Here is a 19,952-nt window from a genome sequence, read left to right as displayed (position 1 = left end):
TGAACGAGCTCCTCGAGCACCTGCTTTCTGCGTTGTTTGGGACGCTTGAGAGATGTGTACTTACTTAAAAATGTAAAGAGGAATTTTGTTTTTCTTTTCAATTTGATACTGAGAACCGTTTCACCCCCTTTGCAATCGGAGCTATTTTAACTCGAATATTATATTAAATCTTCCTACCTAGAATAATTCCATTCTATATCATTTCTTTCATTTTATGGATATGAAATTGATGTAACACCTCCTTCAATACTTAAATGTTTAGTACATAATTGACTAGATACCAACATATTAAATGCCACAGCAATTTTAAGTGGCGCCACAGAGTCGCCACTCGAGTGCTAGGGCTTAATAAAACCTTGAACACAAAAACAACTTTAAAGTCACCCGTCGTGACGTAATGAAAAAAGTCTGAATAAAATTTTTGTGGGTCGCAAAAGTGGATTGGTCGACCAGGGTTCGCAGCCATCGCTAGAATCGAGTAAGAGCAGCCGAACAGCCAACCAGCGAGCCAACGAGCCAGTCAACCCACCAACCCCCTATTCAATGTCGCTACAATAATAAACCACCTCGGTTATCTGTATTTCTGTATTTCCCTCTGGGATTCTCGGCACATTCAGGCATCGGGGCCAAGTTCAGACTCTCTCTTTCTCTCTCTCTCTCGTTCTCTTTCTATATGTATACATATACTATATACATAGTATATATTTTCAAACACACGCACACGCAACGACAACAATGGCTATGTCGGTGTTTATCCTACCCTACCGAGCCTACTGTTCACACCCTTTCCCTACGCCCACCACCGATGCACCTGGATTTTCACGAATTTCGCTCGAACCCACCTTGTCGCGTGGCGAATTCATTTTCGTCCACGTTTTACGACCGCACATCCCCACACACCCCTCCGGAACACCCTAAATCGACACGTTTTTACAAATTGTTCCGGTTACGGGGCTTCCACAGGGTGGGGACACTGCGCAACAGGAAATGGCGGTGGCCTCTTTGTTTTTATCCTTTACGTAAATACGTTGTCACTAGAACTAGCTCTATCTTTCAAATTTTGTCGTTCTCTTCAACAACAAACGATGCAACAATAAATGACAACCAAAAAGGTCAACTAAGAATGATCTCAAACAATCTTTCCCTTGATGAACTTTTCTAATCAGACTTGAAGTATAACTTCTAGCTATCCAAGAACAAAAGATTGCTCTCAATCACGCAGAATGACGATTGTGGAATAAATTCACCGATCGGTAAACATCCCCGTGTTACCTCCACATAACCAGGTTCCCCATCAACCCCTTTAAAAAACCATCTCCACTAACCTTTTTCTCGGTGAGTTTCTCGCATCGCCTCATCTTGCAGATCTGATGGCTCTTATCGTTCCTGCATGGCGCGCAGTCCCCGCAATTGTCCTTCCGCTGGCATCCGATGCACTCGCCGCATCGTTTCCGCTTCTTCTTGGCAGGTTTGTCGCTGAGTCCTCCATCGCCATCAGGATCGGTCATGCCTCCACCCATATGATGCGGCCCTCTATTCGCCGTGGACGAAACAGCGGCCACTTGTCCAGAGCTTTCAACGTTTCCAGCTCCAGCACTATCCTCGGACTCCATGGATCCTGCGCGTATTTTTCTACGCTCCTTCTTCCTGCCGTCGATGCCGATGGGCCTGGAGGTTGGCGAGGAGTCTAGGACCGTGGACATCGGGTTCTGGAAGTTGGCGTGGTGTAGCTGCGGGTATTCGGATTTGACGACGGTGAGCACGGTGTGATGAGGATGTCCCGGCGGTGGCGGCGGGAATGCTTGTACCGGGCTCGAGCCGAGCAATTGTATGTGCCTTTCATCGAGTAGCTGTTGCTGGAGCGCCGGCACCTCTCGAGCCTGGACCGGGGCCGGGACCAACGGATACCCGACGCTGCCTCTATGGGGATGCGGCGCGGGCAACGGTGTGCCGAGTGTATGGAAGCTGGGCAAGCCGACCGCGGACGTGACAGGTGGAGAGTGCGATATCGAAGCGGGCGACAATGGCGTGAGCGCCGTTAATTGGGGCTCCGCCTCGCTCGGAGCGGTGAATTGGCTCGCGAAACTAGGCAGACCTTCTCCACCAGGAGGACCACACCCGCCGACCGCGTTCTTCGACTCCCAAGGCCTGTACTGGCTAGCGAGCACCACCTCGCCCCGCGAGTCGATCAACCGACCAGTCAATCCCTCGTAGTAGTCCCAGGAGGACGTCAAACCAAGCCCGACGTCCTGCGAGTGTAGGGTTGTCAATGTCGTCGAGCTGTCCATCGCGTTGTCACCGGCGAAGCTGCTGAACGGCGGCAGGTGACGCGCCGGATCACCTGGCCCCCCGACCGAGCCGCCTGGCGAGGTCGCTACCGCCGCCGGAGGGCTGCCTGTTACCCTCTCGGAGGCGACGACCTCCTTCTTGACCTCGACGCTCATCTTCCCCGCCACGTCATCGCGACCAGTGCCCCCTGCGAGCAGGAGGTCGCGGAACCTTTCAACACGATACTCGTTGTAACCCTCAATTCGAAACAACCACGACAACGCCTACACCCCTCCTTGCTCTTCGACGCTCGGTCGAGAGCAACTGCAATCCTTGATCTCTAGACGATCTACAAGCGATCTCTATTGCTCGTTCACCGGGAGCTCAATGTTCTGTGATGTTAGACAACAGGACACTGGCGCTATGACTTGGTGCTCGTCTGACCTGAAAACTTTCAACAGAACACCTACCCTTGTCCTACGATCCTCGATCAACCCCTAGTCGATTTCTAGTCGTTCTCTATTGCTGGTCCAGAAGGATTTCAATGTTCTTCGTCGCTAGATAGCGGGTCGTCAATAATGGTAATCAATGATGATTGTCGATGGATGCTCGGGATCCTTCCCGAGTCCTTCTCGTCTCACGTTCACAATACTTGCTCCTTCTTTGACCTCTTTAGCTATCGTTTTCTTTCCTCGTCTCCGTTAGGTGATCTCGTTCATTCACTAGTTCTCTTCTCTTTCGCTCGTTCGCTCACGTACTCAATGCTCTGTTTAACTGTCTTTCGCTCGCTCGCTCACTCGCACATTCTCGCAATTTTTCTATAATTCTATTTCTGTCGTTTGTACTCAACAGGTTTAGGCTACGAACTGAAGTAGATCGGTTTCTCTGGGAGTAATTATGCGCGAGTCCCCTTCTTTCTCTGGATACGCAGGCTCTGCCGGTGATGCTCACTCTATCTCTCTCTCTCTCTCCCGCTTTGGATGGGACTGCTTTTGGTCGGTGCGTCCTCTCTCTCTCTCTCGAAAGGAAAATGATGTTCAAAACGTTGTTTACCCTTGTACCCCTTTTGTGATCACGTTTATAGTTGGACCTTCCCTCTATAGAAAACACCTCTTGTCTATGTCTCTTTTTTACTCTGCTGCTGTTGTTGATGTTTGTTCTCGGGATCCTCTTTTTCTAAAATTTAATCTCGCTCCTCTGTCCTCGCTGAGTTAGTTGAGTATCGTTACTTGCTGAGTTGATTAGTAGAAAAAATGAAATGGTAGATTCTTTGGTTTACGGTTTGTCGTTTCGCGCAATGTTTGTATTCTTTTCCTGCTCTCCCTCTTATCTTCACTGTATTCTCTTAATGTACAACAATCGTTTTTTTCTTCTTTTTTTTGTTTACTTGTTTCCCTCTCTCGATTTGGCACTGGCGGACTTTTAGATATTTTTTCGTTTTCTTTTTCTTTCTTACCCCTCCCACGTTTTCCCTTATCTTCTCGTTCTAGTTATTTTCAGATATACTTTTGTACACTAGTTAGATATTATAGCTCTTAAACCTCTGTCTTCTTTCTCTCCCTCTCTCTCACTCTCTCTCTCGCGCTCTCTCTCTCTCTCTCGCGAACCTAAGCTCTTGGAATATTCTTCTTCTTCTTCTTCTTCTACTTCTTTACTTTTTTTGTTTGTTTGTATGTTTTGTTTTGTTTGTTTGTTTCTTCCTCGTCTTTCTTCTCTTTTCGTTATCGTCGATATAAACACACTAATTACTTCTTTCGCGATTCGTAAGAAAATAGAAATCACTTGAGGTTAATGTGGCTTGTTAGAAGGCGGTTGATTTGTACGATCTGGAACAGATAAGAACGGTCGCTCTGTTAATTGTCTTGCGTATTATTAGCGCGCGTTACGCAAATCAATTGCGTCATATATAAGATCACTTTCTCTCTCTCTCACACACTCCTTAAAATATTTATACCCGATGGTATATTTTTGTTCGTGGAATCAAATCATACATTGTCCTCTCGATCGTCCAATTAATTTTTCCAATTTATTTAACCCGTTTAGACGTGTCAGTGAACGTAACATTTCAGTCAGAATTGTATAGAATTTTTGTAAATGAAATAAAATGTTTGAAGTTCATCCGGAAAATACAAACAAAATATTTTCAATGAATCGAAGAGAATATGATACGTACAATGAATCTAAATAGGTTAAAAACATTTTTCTAAATCTGGATTATAAGAATCCTCATAAAATCTACTGGTAAATAAAATATTAATTAGCATGAACGTTTGTAGACTGCGAAATAAAAATTTGTATAGCGGTTTATGGATGATCTTGAACGTTTGAATAATTTTACGCGGACGACGTGGAATCATTGAGCGCCGTCGGCGGTGACGAAGAGCCGATTTAAAAAAAGAAATGATATCAAGGTAAAGAAAAGTCTGTCGGCAAGGCTGATTTATCGAACCCTCCCCTTTGGCCAGCGGTCACGTGAGCCGATCGTAAGCGAGAACGTGACACGCGACTACGTGGGAACGTGTCATAGACGTTACCATAACGTGACCATCGCTAAGCCAAGGTTACTATTACGTTCGGCGTGTCTGCACACCTACTCGCTCGCTTTGATACCCGCGAATGTTGTGCCCTAGTCCCCGGGACGGTTCATTCACGCTGCTTAGAGCGGTGACGATGGCTACGAGCTCTTCGCGGTCTCTGCCTTTCACTCTACGCTATTTCCGATGTTACTATGCCTCCAACCAAACCAACACACGCGCGACACTCGCATGAAATTAGTGTGACCACGAGACTGTGCATCTTCGTGGACATTTATATTTTTTAGTCTTTTATAACAATTTTCTGCGGGAGAATGTACTTTTATTGACGAGCAAGTTCTTTGTAGTATGAGGAAAAGAGAAATATATTTAATTCTTCTGAATCTGATACATTTTGTCGGTACAATGATTATGCGTCAAATGTGCATAAATATGCGACATGTTCTTGATAACCGACAATATGGGAGAATATTTGTGTAACAAAGATTTTGCATTCTATGGCAGATGCAAGAGGAAACTGTGCGAAATATATCGCCGCCGACTTCCGTAATAAACATTCCGTCATTCGTATAAAATATTTCGTCAAAATTGACTCTCTGTTACCCAACAACTGCGGCCTGATAAGGATGCAACTGCCTCGCATTCAATACGATCCTGCTATCGCTACTGAGAGACTTCAAGTTTGTTATCAACTTGAAAGGAAAATGTCTACAGTAAAAAAATTCTGCTATTTTATATTTCTACAATTTGAAGTATCTGGACGCGAAACAGACCCACCCACCGTAAGACCATTATCGAACCAATCCAACTTCACCAATTCATTATAAAATTGATTGATACAAAAGCAGCGATTGAAACATTTGAATCAACGTATAACCCTTTAAGATTTCGATCAGAACAGACCCACCCACAGCAAGACCATCTCCAACTCCCCTCAGAAGGTCAAGTACTGAAAACCACCCCTCGAGCCAATACCTCCCAAAACACCTAGAACCTACCACCCCTACCATCAGAAGGGTGCTAATTTCTACCCCGTAATCAACAAGAGCTCATCCCCTACGTCCTTATCCTACCAACTCTCGATTGCTCGTTTCGTTGTTCAGAAGAGGTTCGAAGCCATCGTCGAAAACCGATGTTGGCCCTCCGTGAGATATCGACCGGCATTTAGCCCCACCCCTCACCCCTCTTTCCCCCTCTCTCTTGCTCTTCCTCTCTCCGCAGGTTTCTCTCGTCGTTCGCAACGCGCGTACATGCAACACGCGCGCGAGAACTGAAACTCCGGCTCGTGTAACACGTAGATCTGGCACGCTCGTGTGTGCTGGGCCGTCACTCGAATACATCCGCGCACACATACATACATACAGTTGCGTACACACAGACACAGCGACACACCATGCTTTTGCACGGCTGGTGGATGTACATAATGCCCGGTTGTACCTATGTACTCTCTATAGAGTGCAACAGCTCTCGCTATCTCACGGACGACGGTTTTCCAGCCCGCTCGCGTGGTCGTGACGCGCCAGCCGCAAAACTCTCTCTAATAGCTTTACTACAGCTGTGTGTGCCCGCCGGAGCTTTCGCTATCGTTGGAAACTTGCACTGTCGTTTGCACTTTCGCTTGTGCTGATCGCGAACGCGCGCACAGTGCAGCACACCACGCGCGCAAAATCAAACCGGCCCGGCCCGTCCCGGAGCATTCCTCCCGCGCGTGTTTCAAGCATTTCGCGCTTCCGACACGTGGCCTGACCTTGCTCGCTCGAGACCTTTGGCCACTGGGAAACTGGTTGCGCGGGTGTTCAGGTAAGATGCAAACGGGGTTCGTGACCTACAAAACCGTCCCGCACCGACACAAAACCCGTACGCCTATAGCAGCGATGCTGATTCAATATTTTCGCGTTTGATACCACTCAATATCTACAAACCACGAAGTCCTAAAGAAATTTGGGTGTGGGTCGATAGATACTGTAGGCTAGATACTCTTGGAATTAGGGTACCTCAATCACCTGGGTTATGGATACATTTTTGAAAGGATAGTTTCAATATTTTAGTGTTTGATAGCGCTCAATAATATCTGCAAACCACGAAATCCTAAAAAAGTTTTCCTGTGGATCGATAGATACTATGGGCCAGATGCTGTTGGAATTCGTGTACCTCGATCACCTGTTGGATGGATATATTTTTGAAAGGGTAGTTTCAATATTTTAGTGTTTTATAGCGCTCAATATCTGCAAATCACGAAATCCTAAAGAAATTTCTGTGTAGGTAGTTCGTAGGTACTGTGGTAGGTAGTTGTTGTTGGAATTAGGGCATCTCGTCTACCTGAATGTTGGGGATATTCTCGCAGGGGTGGTTTCGGAGGTATCAACAAGGGATGCTGAGTGGACCCTCCAATTTTGATGAGAGATCAATTTGACGGGGATTAAAGAGGTTCTGAGGTTAATTGGTGAATCGTGAGTTTGTTTAATTCTGTGAGAGGACCTCTTTTCTTCTCTGATTGATAGCAACCCTTGAGTAAAGTATTTCTCTGCTAATAGTTGTGTAGTGTACGTTGATATTTGTATTTGAATTCAATAGTCTATGCATTTAATAGTTTGTTAAAAAAATGAAACGCACATGAAACTAGCAAACCCAGGAATTGAAGGATCACCAATTTGCCTAAAAGAGTCAGAAAGATAGACTCCAAAAGAAAGCTGGGGCTACCAATGACGTCCATAAAGCAACCACTAGATACCAAATAAGCGAAAGAACAGTGAAGGCCGCGGTTACTAATGAATGCGTCGCAGACTCTAATCGCTAACTATCGAAGCGAAGACGTTCCCATTAGAAGTCTGAAGAAGGAGTCTCGTGATCAGGGGTTCCACTGACTTGGATGTCGAAACACCTGTGCACGCAGGCCACAGGCGATTGAACTTTCCTGGAGGACTATAAATCTAGTCTAGACCGAATGCCGCGAACTTTAGTCTTTAAAGGTCGTGGAACTGGCTGAGGCCCCGATAGTACCCTGTACGTGTGTGTGCTTCGGCAAAAGATGCTCGGTCGCGTTCCTAGTCGTTCGATAAAAAGGATCGAGGGATCGACCACCATCGCATTGGGAAGAAATTCGAAGAAGTTGGTAATCCGCCACCGACGACGACCGACGGCTTCTAACGTGTATAAATCGCCGTCGGGTTGGAAACGCGGCTGGAAATCGATCGGTCTCGTATCGGCGTCCGTCTTGCCGGGCTGACGCGAAACTTTCCAACTTCTGCCGGGATGTTTTATCGTTCCAGCAGTCCTGGAAACGCGCGATATAAATTAAACCTATCTCCCCGACTTCGATTCCGTTCGAATCAGACACCGGTCGCGGACTATTCGATCGCTCAGACTCGATATGGACCTCACAGGAAGACCACGTTCAGACAGTCTATTCTCTGCAGCAACATTTCTTCGAAAAACTTGCTTCTCTCACATGACACTATCACATCTACCAAAACAGGAATTCATTGAGCAATTCAGAAATAGTTTATAGTGGACACATTCTCGCCCGTACCGTGAAAGAATTCGAAAAGAAACAATAATCGTAACTGAACATTCGGATTGAATGGACGTTCGGAGTAGGTCTGTACTATTTTTGGTCCATTAACCCTTGTGTAGTCAACCAAAATGTATAGATTATTAAGAACCTTTCTGTATTTAACATGTTTGCACAAAGTCTCATTATAAGACTATAAATTAATATATTAGCGAGTAAAGAATGGACATCTAGAGAAATTTTGTAATATTTTTAGAGGAGCATTGACAAATCGATGAAAGAAATACAGAGAAAACAGAAACACACAAAGCGTGTGTACGAGCAACGTCAATCTGATAATTTTCGAGCCACCCTGTACAGGATGAAGAATGCGTCGATGAGTTTTCCGATCGCGACAGGGGCGAGAATTCCATCGAATCGGGCGGGCGCAGATCGATAGCAGGGCGCGGAAGAAGACGCTCGGTCCGGAACGATGACGAGACGAAATTTGGAAAAGCTGAAGAGTCGGGGTCGTACGCCGGGACGAAGAGAGGGAGGGGAGGAGAGGGAGAGCTTGTTTCTGAAGAGGCGTCGTCGTCGCCGAGAGGAGAGAACAGCTGGCGCGGCGCCTCGGCGTTGCATTTTCGTCGAATCGAGCGGTAGGCCCGCTTTGTACGCGCGCAGAAAAATTCAATACGCGGCGGGAGAAGAAGCAAACGTTGCGAGAGAAGCTTGATGCAGAGACAAGACACCGAACCAACGAATCAACGAACCAACGAAGGAACGAACGATATATCCCGTCGTCGTCGGATTCTTTCGTCGGCGGAACGCAGGACGCCGGTTCCCAGAAGCCGCGTGTGCAAACCCAGCTGGCCAACAGAAAGAGATCGGAGATTCCGCGCGCTTGGAATTAATATTAGACGGCGACGAGTTGCGCGCCATCGAAAAAAGCCGAGCTAACGAAACGTGTGCGCGAGAGCGCGACGTATGCACAGATGCACAGACGCACACGGGCGCGTGCACGAGCTCGCCGAGAGCTTTTGTGCGCGGATATACGTCGGGACGCCGCTAACTACTTCGCTCGAAATAATTATAATTCCTCGGAATCGAGAAAACCTCTCTTCCTCTTTCTCTTTCTCTGAAGTTAGAAGTCTGTCTACCGTTGTTTCTTTTTTCTCTGTATTTTTCGAGAGATGTATTATATTTCTATGCAGTTTCGCAAGGTGTAGAAAGAATAAATGGCTACCCGTTGGCGGAAAGTACTATATAGTGGTGCTTTGTTTTCGGCAGATGCGCGCATATTTTTAGGTGAATGTTCGATTAATTGAACGCCGGGATGAAATGCATCTGCCGGGTCTATTTATAGTCGGCTATTTGCATAAAATTGTGAGCCTCGCCCGCGTGCGACTATAATTTCACTGTTGATTTTGCAGAGTATGATTTGCGCTATGCAATTCCGAGAGATGATTGGATTGTAGTCGGCGTTTGCGAGATACTATAATGTTGCTTGATGTTGTGCGATCGAGTATACTTTGGATGCAAGTAGTCTGTATTATCGTTCTCTCATCGTTGCTCTGTATGCAGACGGCGGATTTCATGCATTTACGATCGAAATGGTGTACGAATGTATTGCGGATGTATTATGTCTGATCTACTAAACTGATTCAGAAAAGAAATTGATCATTGAGAAATTGACAAACTCGCGGAAAATTTTTGCTAACTATTGCAATATTATTTCCCTATAGCACAACGAAGTTTCTGAATTTACAAGCGACTATTCCTTATGTGACTTTCACACGATACGTTGCATCTGAGGTCACGACCAGGCGATTCGTGCATTGGGCCGATTAAGTTTATCAATACAATAAATAGTCAAGTAAACGTAACCTTTAGACTTCCCGCCGCCAAAAGATTTCTCTTACCATTTTCAGAGTCTGGGCTGTATCTAAGAAGCTTAATAAATTCCCTTCCGATACCAACGACGACTACAGTCGTCCAGCGTTGAATAAGATTGTAATCACGCGATGAGATGGCGAATCCCCATCCGATCTGACTACAATTTCGGGTGTGTGAACTTTAGAAACTTCCCAATTCGAGCCCGAGTTTTGTTTCATACTGCAACTTAAGTGTAGTCTACGTTGATATGGTGCTGTGCCTTAGTAAAGCATTCGCGAACAAGGCCGCCGTATCGAAAGCGTTCAACAGAAAATGTGTAACCCGTTCGTAATCGTGCGTGTTTACCGGTCCGCGGAAACGGAGATAAGCGGAACCGGGCCCCGAATAATTATTCTCGGACCCCTGTGTCTGCGCTCGCGATTCTCTGACCGATTTTTTGCCGGTTTCGCCACGATGAATGGCGAGAGAGAAAGAGAGAGAGAGAAGGTGGGTCGCCGCGGCTTCCTGATTCGTACCCGCTAATAGATTTCTGGTATCTAATCGGGGGGACGTTTTTGTCGGGGCCGTTACCGTCCAGGGAATCAGCGTTTGCCCCTCTCAAGACCATTTACGATATGGACGTCCACTCGCGACGCTTGATTTAGTGTTCCCTTAGCCTTGGATGATGTACTCGGTCGCGTTAGCTGCCTCGCGCAGACAGGTTCAATGTCGTATATGGAAATTCGTTATTTTCATTAGCCGGCTGATTTATGGAACGATGCCGGGGATGCACAAAGGTCTTACCTCCTTCGGAGGCGCGTTGAACATTTGCCAAACGGTTTGGAAACGGTGGGGTGTGCGTTGGAGCAGAGGATTTTGATCGCGAGCAAATCGGCGTGCCCGAGTTTCACTTCCGGATCCCAAACAATGCGAATTTAACACTAGAATTACAGATTACAGACTTTCGCTTTCACAATTCGTGAAGTTGTAGACATTTTCTGGAGAAAAGTTTTTCAAATGTTCTATAGCCATCGGTGGTCGGCCGTTCAACGTTGGACGACTATAGTCGTCGTTCGTGTATCAAAAGGGTAAACTCTTTTTCGGTTTTCGCGACGCCGCGTCGTGGTGCGCTAATTCCGGCATTACGGCGTGCAAAAATGGCGGTTCGAGAGCCTGCGGTGTCGGCCTGGCCGGTCGAACGGCCGAGAGCCGGGCCGGGTCGGGTCGGATCCGACCCCGCGCCCCGTTGTTCGCTACCTCGAAAAAAGGAAACGCGAGGAGGAGTTCGACGAGCAGGAGGAGGAAGAAGTAGACGAAGAAGAAGAAGAAGAAGAGGAGGAGGAGAAGGAGAAGGAGAAGGAAAAAGAGAAAAGAAAGAGCTCTCCTCTCGCGGCGGCTCAGAGCAAAAAAGCTTCGGGTACACTTTCGCCGACCTCGTGGTGGCGAGCGCGCGCACCCGCGCCCGCTCTCGGCTCTCGCGACAAAGGCTGCTTGATTCAAGGTCCCACGCACACGCACACAGGGACCGATTCGTACACGCGGCCGCACGAATGCACGCGTTCTCGTCCGAGCGCATGCCGACATCGGCGTGTTCGACGGATTCGGTGCCCTGTGCTTCTAGCTCAGAGAATCTCAACCAATGTGGGTTCTTCAGATTCACCGATCAACACGTCGAGTGCCACGCCAATGCAAAGGTCACACAAAATTCAAACCACTTATTCCGTAATACAAGATTGAATAGAAAAGACAAAGCTTCTCGTAATAATAACTTTTGTAACATTCTCGCAAATTGTGATTCGCGTAATACGTTGACTGCCGAACAATCACTCGAAGAAAGTCAGGATAATTCAGTCATTGTAATCGAGGCTCCCGGAGAGCCACTTTTTACCATAGCGCGTTGCATTATCGCATTATTGACGCATTCGTATGCGTTCGGTTCAACATTCAGTCACGTTTCAAATAGAAATAAGGATCAAATCGAAGACCACCAGTGCACTACGATTAATCGACGGGAAAGAGTTACAGCACATCGCTGGAACTACCTTTTAAACTGTTTTAGATTATACCGTCGTCCGGCCGACTTGTGTTAATAACGCCAAAACTAGAAAGTTACGATTCGTCATAGAGGATGCTGTCGTGTTTAAGGATAGATCCACGAAAATTTAAGAATCCTCTAAGATTCGCACAGTAAATTCATAAAGCAAAAGTGAAGAAGTGCAGTCTCCAAGTGCTGCTGCATCTATCAATGAATTCTCTCCGCGTGCAAAGACAAGAAGAGATCGCGGAGCGAGATCGAGAGAAAGAGAGGACACATAAAGGAGACCGCAGGCGAAAAACGGTGGCACGCGGTGATCGTAAAGCAGTATTTACTCCCGTGTTAAGTAGCAATAAATAGCGAAGAAAGAGGCCGTGATAACTGACGTCATCCACTTACTCGAGTCATAACAATACTGTTTTTGTGGCAGCCGATTGCTAGCATCGTCGCGGGCTATAACTTATTCATCCGCGGAGAAAGAGGATCGGAGAGAAAGAGAGACAGAGATAGAGGGACTACGGTGGTCTCTCGGGCATACTACGCCATTGATAACCTCTCGTTGAACGGCGATGCAGTCGCAGAGAGCGTCGAGACGCACCGTTAGGCCGAGGCGTTCCGCCGATTATCGATCCACACCGATTCGTCAACGGTACGCGGGTCTCGGAGCCGGGTGAACCGGTTACACCTTGAGGACTCGCCCGAAGGACGGGTCTGGGGAACTCGAGGAACCCGTGAAGTCACGGGCAACTCGCGGGAACCTTGGGAACTCACAGAAATCTCGGGAAGAAATGCAAACCTGGGGGACATCTAAATTCGAGGAACCCGCAAACTTGGAGACTCCGCAGAAGCCCTGCACACACAATCCCTTCCCCAGGGAACCCAGAAACTCGCGGGAACCTTGAGAACACACAGAAATCCGGCGAAGCAACGCACAAACCCGGGGAAATTCTAAATTTGGGGAACCTGCAAACTCGGAGAACCCGCAGAAGCCCTGCACCCTGAAAGGTCTGTTTCTACCTAACCTAGGGAACCCAGAGAACCCAGGAAGAGCCAGCTTTCCCAGGAGGAGTCGCGACAGGAGGGTCGTCGCCGGTCGGGTCACTTGTTGCTGCGCGTACCCGGCGTCGAAATCGCCTGGACGCGGGTCCCGTGGGTCGCTAGACCGACGCAACGCTTTTACGGCACTGGGTACCGGTGCCGGTGCTGGTAGAGCTGCTGCTGCTGCTTTGCTCGCTGGTCGGCCAGACAAAACGCACTCGAGTGCGCACTGATTCGCGCACGAACACGAGGATCGAGCGTATGCACGCGAGCACGTACCCGCTCGCTCACACACGCAGCCCCTCGTAAAGCGGACCACAGCTGGTGCGCTGGACGGACGCCGTTGCCCATATACAGGGTGTCTCGAGTGATTATCACGAGAAACTTCGCTTCGCGGATCGACGGAGAACGTGAGAAGCACAAGGAACAACGAATAGTCTAGCCATTGTTCGACGGATCGCCGTACCTCGAGCGACCGAGTTGTGCTCCTTCTTTGTCGAAAATATATTTTGCGAGGTTAACGCGGTGTTATCGGTTCTTGATGAATTATACAAATATATCGAAGCATCCTTGAAGTTGGTGTGGGTCTTTGTTTCGCAAGTAAGGGACGGGAGCACTACCTTTTTTTGGAGTATTCTTCGGATAATGTTATAGAACAGATGAAATTGTCACCTTCTAATCAATTCATTCGTGCGACTGATATTCGTAAAAAAATTGCTTTCGAACAACCCTTAGCGAGATAGAGCCAATTCTAAATCGATGTAACATAGTGTTTGAAGAACGAACATACCCAGAGCAGTTCTGTGATATTTTTAGAGCATAAAAATCCGCGTTAAATGCAAGACCCAGTGGGTATCTGTGTACCCGTTTGTCCACGCAAGAGTAACTCATCAAAGCGAGACTTGCCGGTGGACACTTCGCCGGACACGAGTTAAAAATCTGTACGCGAAGTTGGTACAATGACCCTAAAAACAGTGAAGTCATGTCCTAAATAAGACTGACGACTGCATCGGAGCGGTCACGCATATGTGACAGCAGCTACCTATATGCAGTTCAACCTCGCTTATCCAAACACATCGAGGAACAAAGAAGTTCAAATCCATTAGCATCTCCTAGTGCATCCTAGTATTCTTTCAAACAATTCTTTATACATTCTCTGTACGTATCTTGTCGTATAAAGTGCATATATACAGCCTTTCTAAACAGTGTCTTGTTCAAACAGTAGAGGAGTCTAGTCCGTGCCGTTCAAAATTTCAAAAATTAAGCGGGAAAGCTCACCCCCGAGATCGGTAACTATCGTCCCACCCAATACACGCGGCGTACCGTATATGCACACGCACGCACGTGCGCGGATACGAAGGCGCGCTGTGCAGCGCATGCGCTCGTGCACTTTCACGGGATATACCGCAAGTACGCGTAACGTCGTCACGACGGCCGATCACACGCGAGCCCCGTGAAAGAAAGAGACCGCTCATCGACGATCACGAGGGACCGAGAAACTCTGTGTCGTAGTCGATCGTCGCGGTTGACGTCAACGTCGACGTCGAGCGACGAAGACGAAGCGTCGTCGTATCGAAAACCGGCGGCGGCGGCGGCGGCGGTCTGTAGTGGTCGTTGTAGTATCCTCGTGTCGAGGTGCGTAACGGTCCGCGGCGAGGTGGTGGAGAGACGGTGGTGGGGGTAAGGGGGGCGGGCGCACTGCTAAACCCACCCACACAAGCACATGATATCGGAAATGATATAAAATTGCGTCGAGCGCGCCGCTGATATTTAAATTGGTTCGCTAAACCACGGATTAATGCGCGCAACGACGTCCGACAGCCCACGCAGCGGGCTTCGAAAAAGGGCACAACAGAATGGACGCGACGCGGTGGGGAGAACGAAGAAAAAAAAAAGAAAATAATCAACTAAAACGAAAATACGCATACTCTTGTCTGTCGACCCGAATCGTCCGGAACATTCGCGTCGATACCTGTTCCTCGTGTTGGACAGGTGTTCTCGGTCCGGCTGGCCACAGTCGTTCTGTGTAGTCGGTTTCTTTATCGGCGTCGCTCGAAAAACCGTACGCAACTGCCGTTCCATTTTTCAGTTCCTCGTTCATACATAATTGCCGGCAAGCACCACCACCGTTGAGATAAACGATGTTGGGCTACTTCGAGAATCATTTCGATAAACTGTTGGACCATCAAGAGATTCGTCGCTAATCTACGTTCTTTTATAGCGGTTCATTTGAATCGGCTTCGTTAGGAGTAATGTAAAGAGTTCAAGAAATATGCGAAAAATATGTATGTAAAAGAATTGATAAATAAGGCTGTAAAACGAACGTCTATCAACAAAGTCTGCTATCCGAAGGTTAAAGCATATAGAATTCTATTCAGTATGTACATACATCGATAAATAATTATCTATTTTTGACCATACGATGCTGCTATCAGTGAGGACATCTAGTTTTGCAACTAGCGAAGACAGAGTTATACGAACCGCAATATACACAGTCTAAATTCGCGGGTCCCACGGCGGTGAGAGTGCCATAAAGGACTTCAATAAAGATTCCGTATCGCGGACAGGCAAATACCGGGCGGGTTATCGAGAGACCGGAACGGAGTAAACGCGAAAAATCTTTCTCTCTGTGTCGCAAGCGTGCAAAACGACCGATTGTTTCGAGAAGTTTCCGCGTCGCGATCGGCGCACGCGTTTCGCGAGAACCGTTGGCGTTCGTTGGAAACGATTCGCGGCCAACTTCGCCGGCAACCCTTTCGAGCGTGCCGGCGGCGGCGAGCCCGCGCGTAGAATTCCGACAGCTATGACCGAGAGGGTCTGAAGAAACAGAGACGCAGAAATGGAGGAAAAAAAAGGGCCTAGAGAGACGAAGCGCGAGACCGCGGGAGAGAGAGAGAGAGAGAGAGAGAGCAAGAGAGAAAAAGAAACGAATCCAGGGAACGGGTAAAAGGGATACTGTGCGTGCCCGTAAATCTCTTGGCGCCCGTTGTTCTCGCGGTCCACGACGTTGGTTCCTTGTCCGTTCCGATCCGTTCCACGTTCCGTAGGCCGAAATTTGCCCCCCACCTCTCGTCCCCTTCCCCGGCCACCCCCTAACGCGGCTCTCTCGCCGACACAAAAAAGGAAGGAACACCCACAGGAAAGGGAACCCGAGGAAAAAAGGAACGAGACAGGAATAGAGCCGAAAGAGAAAGGGCAATTGATCGCGCGTTCGCGACTGCGAAACAGGAGCCTCGGACCGAGAATTTTACGTTACGTTACGTTACGTTGTTCGCGATATCGTTAATTTCGAAAAGGGAATTGCACGACCCCATAGAAAGAGACGCTATCGCGATTTCCGTTATCGGCGCGGGAACGCCGCCGGTCCATATTCCGGAATATCGATTTTTCGCTTGCGGGCACAGAGGACCGAGAGGCCCGATGTGTGCCGGTTAAATGCCGCCCTTAACGATCCCCGAAGTCGATCGCGTGCGTACGCGCCGATTATTATCGCGTAAACTGCAAATTGCACGTTATTACCCGGGCCCGTATTTTTCCCTTTTGTGGCCAGACGCAAACACACGCGTGTATACACGGCCGACAATCGCTCGTGCCTTTATCCTTTTCGCGGTGCACACTCCGAAACCCGTCTCCACACGATATCATGTATAATCCCACTTCCGATGGCACACACGGCGGGCCCCGAACAAGTAGAGAGTCCCAAACTCGGAGAAAACGATCGAAATTTCGCCGAAGCGTGCCGCGCACCACGCGCGACGATCGACGCACCTCTCGCACCGGATCGAGACACAACAAACCGTCCGTCGAGGAATAACACAAACGCGCGAACAACAGGAGGGAAAATTCGGATACCGTTTCTCCTCTATTTTTTCCCAAGCACTTGCGCAACGGTTTTTCGAACTGTAGAGCATCGAGGAACGACCACGGTGTGTCCGTAGTCGATAATGGTGTTTACCAAAGCGTCGTTTGTTCTAGCCGGTCACACAGGCTAGGTTAGGTTCAGTTCGCCCAGGCGGGGATGAAGGGCAAAAAACCAACAAAATAACAACAAACAAACTCGAAAAAAAAAGATTCCTCGCACGTTTTACGTGTGACGAGGATACCTGTGTGTGTGTGTGTGCGTGTGCGTGTGCGTGCGCGCGATATATGTATAAAAGTTAGAGAGAAAAAGAAACGTTAAGAACCTGTTTCCCATACACTACGCGTGGCATCGACGAAGCGTCTGAGCCGAGTCTCGAAAACACCGGGAGAATTCTCGAAGGGATGCACTTTGGCCCGTCACTTGTCTCTCACGACGACACAACGCGTTTTTGTCTGACGCACCGCGCGAGACTCGTGAAACATTCGCAGCACGATGCGTGCACGCCGTGCTCGAGGACACTACCGTGCATCGCCGCCGGCTAGCAGGAGGCGTTGACGGCAATGGTAGTGGTGGCAGCGATGGTAGTGGTGCTGCTGGTGGTGGTGGTGGCGGTGGTGGTGGTGGTTGGTGGTTGGTGGTGGTGGTGGTGGTGGTGGTGGTGGTAGTAGAAGAGGTGGTGGTGGTGGTGGTGAGATTGTGGTAGAGGTGGTGCCGATGGTGATGGCGGTGGTGGCGATGATCAGCGGACGTAGCAAGGAGGCCAGGACGACGGAAACGTGCCGCGGGTGCCAACTTCCGCATTTTTATATCGCAGTACCAAAGAAGAATTTACTTGCAGCAGAAACTCCTCACGAATCCTCCATTTTCTTTCAAGCCTTGGTCCTTGCCGGCAGACACCATGCTTCCCTTGAGGCAGCTTCACGATATCAACAACAACAACAACAACATCAACGACGACGACGACGATGGCGATCCAGTAATCCAATTGGCGTAATTGGAATGCATTTTACCGAACAGTTTCGTCCCAACGGGCACACATATCCACGGAAACTACAGGCTCGCGCATTTACCCTTCTCCTTCCCGGTTTCTTCGGTTGGACGAGCTATCTCTCTCTCTCTCTCTCTCTCTTTATTACTCCTTCTATCTCTCTCTGTCTTTCTTGGCGAATAGCTCCATCTCCATCCCGCAATCGTTCTCTCTCGCTCTCTCCCCGTTCTTCGTGACCAGCGAGCAAGGGAGAAAGGAAAGAAGCAGAGAGAGAAGGATAGAAGAGGGAACGAGAGACAGAGAGAACCAGAGCCGAACGAAAGCGAGAGTGATCCTATGCGCGCGCTCTCTCCCTCTTGCTGTACACTCCACCCGTCCGGTCTGCCTGTCGCCGTCGTTGCCGTTGTCGCTGTCGCTGTCGTTGCCGAGCTGCCACTACCGTTTCAATAGCCCCGCTGCCAGCGACGACGTAACGTTCCCAAAATTTTTCCCTCGATCGGTAATATAGGACTCGTAAACCTTTATCCACGATCACCGGCACCAGATCGGCGAACTATAACCTCGAAAACCATTCGACACTGCTTCCCACCCCAATTTCCCCAAGCCCCCTATCCTGGCCCTTCGATCTAACTGTCGCTCCGTTTCCCCACAGGTTCCTCCGTTCAGTATCACCGTGCGTATACATATACCGAACCCCCGATCGTGCAATAAATACTCCTAGTCGGCGATCAATTCTACGACCGAAAACAAGACGAAAATCGGATACTCCATTTTTCAAACACACAATCAACGATGAAAAACTACGTATACTCCGATCCGCCAATAGTGGCGCGCGTAAGTCAGGTTAGAAGGAGCGCGCACAGTGACGTACCGAGCGAGGGACAGAGGCCCAACTCGCGCGCCGCTATTGGCCGACTTTGAATCGTTTAATAACTCGCGAACGATACCGTGGAAACTGTGATTTCATCACTCCCGACTTTCGTCTTGTCTTCGTGTTCGTATAATCATCCGGGTCCGACACTCTGTTTAATTCCCACAGTTGCGGAGGTTGATCCTACGGGACTGGCCAGACCCCTGAGGACAGCGACACGTGTGTGCAGGTTATTAGCAACGCACCCGAACAACGCTTTCTCCGCGAGGATTCACCTTATTCGTTTTGACCAGGCCCACGGATCAGAAACTCTCCTCGGAAACACAACGCACACACGTACGTATCCCGTTTCTCTTTCTCGCTATCTATCGGTTTTACGTTCTCTCACCCGTTATGTATATTCTCACTCGGTTAACTCCGTTCGAAATCCAACGAGAGCTTTGCTTTGCAACCCCTCGGTCTCTTCGACGGTCGGTCAGTATACGTAGAGAACGTTTTATCACTCCGGCGGGTCCGTGTAGAAGGTACTGTACACCGAGATATACATACACACCGAGGAGGACGACGATACGTGTTCACGGCCGGACACCGTCGGCCGGCCTCACGAGCACGCATCAAAACACTGTAGATACCTTTGGTTCGGCGGACTGCCCCGTGGTGAGTGTGCTCGCCGCGCGGTGACTGTATGCTCCAAGAGTATTCTTTGTCCGTGCGGAGTCGCAGCTGCCCGCGTTTCGGCGGTCGGTCGCGATTCGGCGCTGTTCGGCACCGCTCGGGTGTCATCCCGTTCGTCATGGCGGGAACCCAGGATACGGCCAGGACCATCGCCGGCCAAGGGAAAGGGAAAGGGGAACTCGAGCGTCTCCCTCTCTCTCTCCCTCTCTCTACGTGACAATCAACAGAGAGAGAGAAAGTACAAGAGACAGAAGATACTATGAGAGAGTAACGAAGAGAGAGCGAGCCGAGTTAGTTGACCGAATACAAGACGGAG

At 48.8% G+C, this 19,952-nt stretch overlaps 1 protein-coding gene across 4 annotated transcripts in view; it reads right to left on the bottom strand.

Annotated features, from left to right (window-relative positions):
- The window catches only part of Tet (tet methylcytosine dioxygenase-like), a 156,139-nt gene extending 136,390 nt beyond the window's left edge, over nt 1-19,749 (bottom strand). The window contains exons 1-2 of one of the 4 annotated variants that reach the window (XM_076422151.1): nt 19,594-19,749; nt 1,326-4,094 (exon numbers count right to left, since the gene is read on the bottom strand). In XM_076422151.1, coding sequence (XP_076278266.1) covers nt 1,326-2,444 — 1,119 coding nt within the window. In that variant the 5' untranslated portion in view covers nt 2,445-4,094; nt 19,594-19,749. The other 3 variants (XM_076422150.1, XM_076422152.1, XM_076422148.1) reach the window with 3 other exon arrangements.
- Between the last annotated feature and the right edge of the window lie 203 nt (nt 19,750-19,952).

This window comes from Lasioglossum baleicum, chromosome 4 (assembly GCF_051020765.1).
Source record: "Lasioglossum baleicum chromosome 4, iyLasBale1, whole genome shotgun sequence".
NCBI lineage: Eukaryota > Metazoa > Arthropoda > Insecta > Hymenoptera > Halictidae > Lasioglossum > Lasioglossum baleicum.
Note: the sequence above shows the minus strand (reverse complement) of the source record. Positions and strands in the feature narration are given on the sequence as shown.